This window comes from Alligator sinensis, unplaced genomic scaffold (assembly GCF_000455745.1).
Source record: "Alligator sinensis unplaced genomic scaffold, ASM45574v1 scaffold663_1, whole genome shotgun sequence".
NCBI lineage: Eukaryota > Metazoa > Chordata > Crocodylia > Alligatoridae > Alligator > Alligator sinensis.
In genome coordinates this window covers 1048825-1056125 of record NW_005842205.1, presented here as the reverse complement: position 1 = coordinate 1056125, position 7301 = coordinate 1048825, and the positions used below count along the sequence as shown (strand labels likewise).

General features: G+C 42.6%; 1 protein-coding gene across 2 annotated transcripts in view; it reads left to right on the top strand.

The window, feature by feature from the left end:
• PAIP1 (poly(A) binding protein interacting protein 1) overlaps positions 1-7054 on the top strand; it is a 42443-nt gene extending 35389 nt beyond the window's left edge. For both annotated transcript variants that reach the window (XM_025207706.1, XM_025207705.1), the window contains exon 11: positions 5617-7054. In XM_025207706.1, the coding sequence (XP_025063491.1) occupies positions 5617-5710 (94 nt within the window). In that variant the 3' untranslated portion in view covers positions 5711-7054. The remainder of the gene's footprint in view (positions 1-5616) is intronic.
• Positions 7055-7301: the final 247 nt, after the last annotated feature.

Sequence of the window (7301 nt, the reverse complement as noted above, 5' to 3'; positions counted from 1 at the left end):
CCAGCAAGCCTCCCTGTTTGCTCCCCCTGCCTACTCTGGGCTGTGTGCTAGCTGAGCCAGGAGCTGCAACTGGGCAGAGGTGCTGCGGCCTGACCACCAAAGCCCCCATTCCTGCACCCCCTCTCCCTGTTGCTGTGAGGGGCCCAATCCTTCTGTCTGCAGAGCGCCCACCCCCCGTGCCACCGCCAACAGGGATGCCACTCCAGAAGCCTAGGGCTGGACATGGGAGAGGGCCTGTGGTGACAGCAGGACATTGGGGATGTGTTCCTGACATCCAGTAAGGGATGACCCCACTCAGCTGCGCTTGGTTGCCCTTTGGCAATTTCCAGAACACTGGGAGGCATGCGGGAGTGCCCTCTGCCTTCTGGCCTCAGGCAGTGCAAGCATCTGCATGCCCCTGCCCCCACCCCCACTGAAGGGTGAACGTGTGTTCTGTTCATTCCCGATCCAGCCTACACAGCTTTGATCAATTCTGCCTCGGGCTTTTTGAATGTCTGTACTTAGACTTAAATTAGGGGCGGGCAAAATCCAGCCTGCAGGCTAGATCCAGCCACCAGTGGACTCCATTTCCAAGCAGCCCCTGTCTGCATGGCTGGGGCCGGTCTCCATGGAGACCCCAGCCACAGCTGTGATGTGATAGTGCAAAGCTAGGGTTGCCATGGAGACCGGCCCCAGCTGCGCTAGCAGGGTGCGCAGCAGGCCAGGGAGCTGCTCTGCAGTTGCTGGGATCTTGCAGTGGGGGGCAGCTTGGTCTGGGGCCAGGGAAGAGGCGTGATCTGCAGGCTCAGGGCAGGGATGCCCTGGCAGCAGATCACAAGTTTTCCCTGGCTCTGGACCACGCTGTCACCATTGCAAGGAGCCAGGGCAGAGCCACTGTGCTGCCTGAGTGCCCCTGCCTGGAGCATGCAGGCTGCAGATTGGGGCTCTACCCTGGCCCTGACCTAGCTGCCCACACTGCAAGATCCTAGCAGCTCTGGAGCAGCCCCCTGCCATGCCGCACGCCCTACCAGCACAGCTGAGGCTGGTCTCCATGGCAGCCCCAGCCTTGCACTGTCACAGCGCAGCTGTGGCTGGGGTCTCCATGGAGACCAGCTCCAGCCGTGCAAGCAAGGGCTGCTGGGAGATAGAGTCCGTCTGCTGCCTGGATCCATCATTTTGTACACCTCTGCCTTAGAGCCAAGTCCCAGCACAACATGTAAAGCTAGTTATTGAGGGTTATGGTATTAGACTTAGTGGGCCATACTTTGCCTGTCCCTGCTCCAAGGCTAAGTACAAACATTCAAAAAGCCCAAGGCAGAATTGATTTCTAAACATACAAATTGGTCTTTGTTTCCATAATAGAGTTATCCTGGCTCCACTGCGCACATTATATGTAAATACAGGATAATAACAACAATAAGACCTTACTTTAAAATAACAGTGAAGTTGCAAAGTCAAGCATTTGAAAGTTAAGAAATTCCAGAGTTAAGGTTGTTTATGGAACCTTAATTCAGCTCCTTTGTGCTTTTCTCTTAGTATGTGGGGGGCTTAATTATATATATTACCTGTTTTTCCTATTTTTTTTCCCCCTTGAGAACCCTGCCTCATTCAGTGCATGGGATGACTGGTGTTTACTGAACACTAGTTCAGGTGGATAAGGGGAAGTAATTGATGTAATGCATCTCATCTTTAGTAAAACTTGTGATGCTATCCCATATATTTCTTATAAGCAAACTAAAGAAATATAGTCTAGAAGGAATTGCCATAAGATGAGCATGTGCACAGCTAACTGAAACATTGATATTTGGTTGATCTTTGGAGTGGTTGCTAGATTTGGCCTTTTAGGAGATAACCCTCCAGAAGTTGCCCAGAATGCACCACAGGGAGGTATCTATCATGCACCATCATTCTCAATAATGGGAAGTGCTTACGTAGAAGAAACACTGGAGAACACCATCACTGAATTATACTGTCTGACAAGCAACCATCTAAAGACCTAACCCATCCATGGCAGCAGTACTGAGGAAAAAGACATTGGGATTATAGTAGACAACAAACTGAATGAGTCAATAATGTGATACTGTTGGAAAAAGTCAAATGTCATTCTTGGGTATTAACAGGGGTGTCCTATATAATAAATCCTGTCTGTGCTGATGAGGCCTCAGCTGGAGGACTATATCCAGTTTGGGGCACAACAGTTTAAGAAATATATAGCCAAACTGGAGAGAATCTAGAGGGTAGCCACAAGAATAAGAGGTTTAGAAAAATATCAGCTATGAAGAAAAATGGAAACAATTCAATTTATGTAGTGCAGAGAAGCCAAGATTAAGAGACAGGCAATACTGATGATCTTCAGATATGTAAATGGTTGTTAAAAAGAGGACAGTGTGTAATTGTTTGCTATGTTCATTGAGGGTAGGGCAAGAAGTAATCTGATTTAATCTGGAGCAAAAAAATAATAGGTTGGGTATTAAAAAAACAATCAAACAAACTTCAGTTAAAAGGACAGTGCAGCAGTAGAGTGGGCTACTAGGCCTGTTGTGGAATTTGTATTGGAGGCTTTTAAGAACAAGTTAGACAAGCACCTAGTGAGTGATGTAGGTTTACTTAACCTGCTTCAGGGCAGAATGAACGACTGGGTGGTCTCTTGAGGTGTTCCTTCAAGCCATATATTTCTCTTATTTAATTTTACACTTGCTCAGTGTGTGGCCTCATATCTTCTTTACTGCACACTATTTAAATCAAGCTCTAACTTAAGAATTTTTGTTTTCCTCATAATCTTCTTCTGTGGCATTTGTCAATATAGTACCGCATAGGAGAGTTTCACAAACATCTAAGACAGGTGCTGGTGCCATCTTCCTTTTAGAGTTGTGGAATTGAGGCAAAAAGAGAATAAAATGACACTGCCCCATGATTTTTAATGTCTTATTGAAGAGGCCTGGGCCCCAACTTCTTTGAGGCTACTAAACAATGCACAATTTCATATACTAAGGCTACAACTCCCATAGACATCATATGAAGCTGTGAAGGCTTCATGCGTCTGCAAATCAGTCTTAAGATCTCATGTTAGACACTCAGAAAATGAGAAATGCACAATTCGTGGTCACCTGTCAGGATAAAGATGTTGCAGTGCATGCCTGCAGCTCCTGCTCTTGCCCGAGAAAACCCCGCACTGGACTCTGCAGGGGACTGGGCTCGTTCCACTCCAGGTGGAGTCTGGGGACCTGCACGGCAGGGGGTGGGGAAGGCAGTGGGCTTTGGCATGGGGCTTTTCCAGCTGCGAGTGCAGGAGCTGCAAGCATGCCACGGTAGAGGTGGCAGCAGGAGCCAGCTGACAACTGTGAGGACTGGGCTGGCTCCCACTACGTCCTGTGATCCCAGGGTTGTAATTGGGAACCAAGCGGTGCAGTGCTGCACAGCCACGTACCTCCCGGCAGCATGCTGTTCCTGACTGCAACATCAGAACCGCAGAACACAGCAGGAGCCAGCTCAGCCCCACGGTTCCCAACTGGCTCCTAGTGCTGCCAACCCTGACCTCCAGGGTTCCATGCTCGCACCCACTGGCACTCCGCCGCCCCGCCTGCTAGCACTGCCTTTCCCCTGCTGCTTTCCTTCGCTTCCCACCTGCAGCTCCAGCACTGCGTGGTTCTGGCTGCAGGGTCAGGACTACACGACACAGCCGGAGCACCACATGGTTGCCAGCTGGGAACTGCATAGTACTGGCTGGGCCCGGGTGGCTCTTGCTGCCCCGGCAATCCTCCTTGCCCTCCGCCAGTTTTTACCTGAATTTCTCTCTCCGGTGGAGTGAACAGCCCCAGGCTCCCAGGTTAGAAGCTTTTGCTCAGGCAGAAACTTCCAGCTAGGGGTGGGGCAGGGCCGGTGGGCCTTGTTACTGCTGCTGCCGTCTTCCCCTGGGTCCTGCTGCCACTGATTCGTGTCATCTTTGACAGACAGTCGGGGCAGATAAATAATAATTAAAAAAAAAAAAATGTTAGGAGCCCTGCGGGCCAAATAGAATGGCCTGGTGGGCCGATCGAGCCCGTGGGCTATATTTTGCCCACCCCTGTTGTAAATTTAAGACTGGATTTTTCTCCCATTACCTGGATTAGTTTATGTAACCCCTATGTTCCTAAGTGGGTTAATGGCTTTGTTTTTGTCTCCTACCCACCTTGCCTCTCAGCGGGTCTTCCTCATTTTTCTTTCTTCCTTCCCTACCCTTTGTATTCTAATTACTGCTTTCTATGTAGAATCATGCTTCCTGCAGTCTGATGAAGTAAACTTGCTACTTACGAAAGCTTATGATTTATTTAGTCTATAACATGCAAATCTACCCTGTCTTCTGCCTTTGTTAGTTTTGCCATCAGCAGATAGATCAGTAAATATTTTTTCCTGATTTTTTTTTTTTTTTTTTGCAAGGACCTTGTACAAAAACTTATTTCAGGAAATTAAGTATTTTAAAAATGTTCCTCATCCATAAAATATTTGGCATTTTTATAAGCAAGTACACTAATGATCTATTTAAAAATGTAAAATGGCTCTTTAACATTCTAGAATTTTTTACATGTATACTTGTGCTCTTAAGTAGTCAAGGCTGTAGACAGGTGAAACAACTGTATTAATTTAAAAAAGTGTGTATGCTACTTCTGAATATGGGTTAAGTGATCTATTCTGTTTCTTCCCCACCCCCCTCTCCGCAATACCACAATAAGTGAAAGCCAAAGCAGGGCAAGTTTACCACCCCCAAAATGAACAGCTGCTAAATTATTGTGGTTTGCCTTCAGCTTGAAACATGCTAACCTTCTCTCCCACCTCTTTAATAGACATGATAGTTTCAGTTGTCCACCTTACATGAAATGGCTAAAATAAAACCCAAGTCTACTTTAACATTGGGCAAAGCATAGTGGCAAATGTGAGCTTTTAAAAGAGATTGCAACTGTACATTCTTAGGATGCTGTTTCCATCAGATCTCACAAGCTAAGCAGTCATGTGGATCTGCCATGGATTATCTCTAGGTGCTGCACAAAATTGAGCATTGATCAGTTGTCATTTTTTCATTTTAGTCCTGAAAATTGTCCCACTGATGTTGGTGGTTCTGTCTGATAGAAGGTTCTGTTGGTGATCGCAAAAGAAACTATAACACTTTCCATGAAGTATTGTTAGGGAAAAGAACACTCACTTCATTGTGCCTAAATTTGCTGTTTGACTTCATTTTGAGTCTGCATTCTTCACTGTAATGACCTAAATTATGTATTATTAAGGTTTTTCTCATATGCATCATCTTTTGCAATAATGAGTTATACTTAAAGCCATGAGCTGAATATGTTGGTGTCAGATGGGAAATATATTTCGGTCACTTTATCGTTGGCTTCCTATATCTGACTCTTTAAAGCAACAATCCTCCTTTTCATTAACATGGAGTTAAAAAAGATACTGAATTGTGTTCCTTAGAACTTTTTTTTCTTAATGAACGTGATTCCTCCTGCCTGTAGACAGTAGTGTAATATCTTTACCATTACTTATTAGAAGGATGCCTTTGTCACCAAAGACTAACAAAAATAACTTATCTTCTGTTTCTCTCTCTCAAAAAAAAAAAAAAAATCTTTACAAATAACAGATTTTGCCTTGGGTTTTTTATAGGTATTTTGATGACATGGATGATGAGATGGATCCAGAAATAGAAGAAGCATATGAAAAATTTTGCCTAGAATCGGAACGTAAGAGAAAACAGTGAGATGTTAGAGATTTAAATATTAGCTGAATTAAGGCAGTTTAGAGATGATTAGCAAGCAGGGACACCACAAATCTTGTAATATTTGTATCAAACTAAGGAAGTTGAGGGGCGGGGTGGGTTGAGTACTAAAGTTATGCAATTTCCATTTTGTTAAACTGAATCTGCCAAAAACTGTAAACTTATGCCCTGTAACTTAAAATGTTGTGTATATATCATAGTTTATTTTATGTACAGTTAAATGAACAGTGTTCTGGCTGCAATAAAATTGATTTGAGAAGTGTCACTGAAATAAAACTTTACTAACTGGGAACTGTTCCATTAAATAATGATACTTTTCTCATGGAAAAATAAATTGTTAAATGAATTGCTTACTTATTTTAGCATACAATAAGACTGGCTTCACCCTTTTTAACCATATGGGAGTTATCTGGAATTTCACATTTTTAGGTTAATTTTATGTGATGGTAGATAGATTTTTCCAATCCTCTTCTCCTCTCCTCCCCCCCAACCCCCCCCCCCCCCCCCCCCCAAGTTTTGCAAGATCTAGAATTTTCTCCGTGATGCACAGAGTTTTTTTTTTTCTTCCTTCCTGGAATAAATATTTTTAATATATGATATTGTTAATATGTAAGCACTGATTTGGAGGCCAAGCGCTTTAAGGTCATTTGGTTCAGAGAAGCTATTTGCAAATTTTCTAAGAGGAAACTACCACTAAATGTTTTCCAATGTTCTTCTACACACATACAGTAACGTAACTAGATTTTTAGCTTATTCTACACAGTAGTGTATGCAGCTTTGAATCAACATATTCTTGAATGTATTTAACATAACTAACATGTTGACACTGCTGATAGAACCCTAGAACTTTATTTTTTTTTCATATGACAGGTAATTTATATAAGTTATTTTCTTAATTCTGTAGTTTGGGATGTATCAATTTTTACATTTCAGAAATAGTAACAAAGTCTTACCTCCTTTGTTTCCAGTGTAATTGTGTATTTTATGGCTTTTCCAGGAGAACTCTACAACAGTCCTTGTTGTCTGTATTTCAGTTGTACTGGTTCTTGACATTTGGTGTAGGATAATTTGGGTAGAACCATAATTGTCAAAATCAAAATGCTTATGCTTCAACTTCCCAAAAAGTACATAAAATGGCTTATGTAAAGAGAACATATCTATTGTAAATATGCATGTAAATAATTCTATTAATATTGCACTGTAACACATTTGGTATGGTACCTTGTGTGTTGCTAATGCAGTTATCATTGACTACATTTTCTGGATGTTTGTTCAGCATATTCATTTAGATTAAGTTTAAAAAAATAAAATCTAACTTGCTTTCTTTCCCTTTGTATACTCTCACTATGCTTTGCCATCTTGCTTTACAAGAAAAACAAAAAAAAAACTTATTAAGAACATTTTCCAGCCTGTTTCCTTTAATAATACACAACTGTATTAATGATTTTTTCCCCCTCTAATACTGATTTTAAAAAACATTCTTACAACAATGCTACACTTGGAAGTAAAATATAAGCATTTCAGAAGGTCCAAATACAGTCCAGAAATTGTAGATAAGTGTAAATTTAAATCA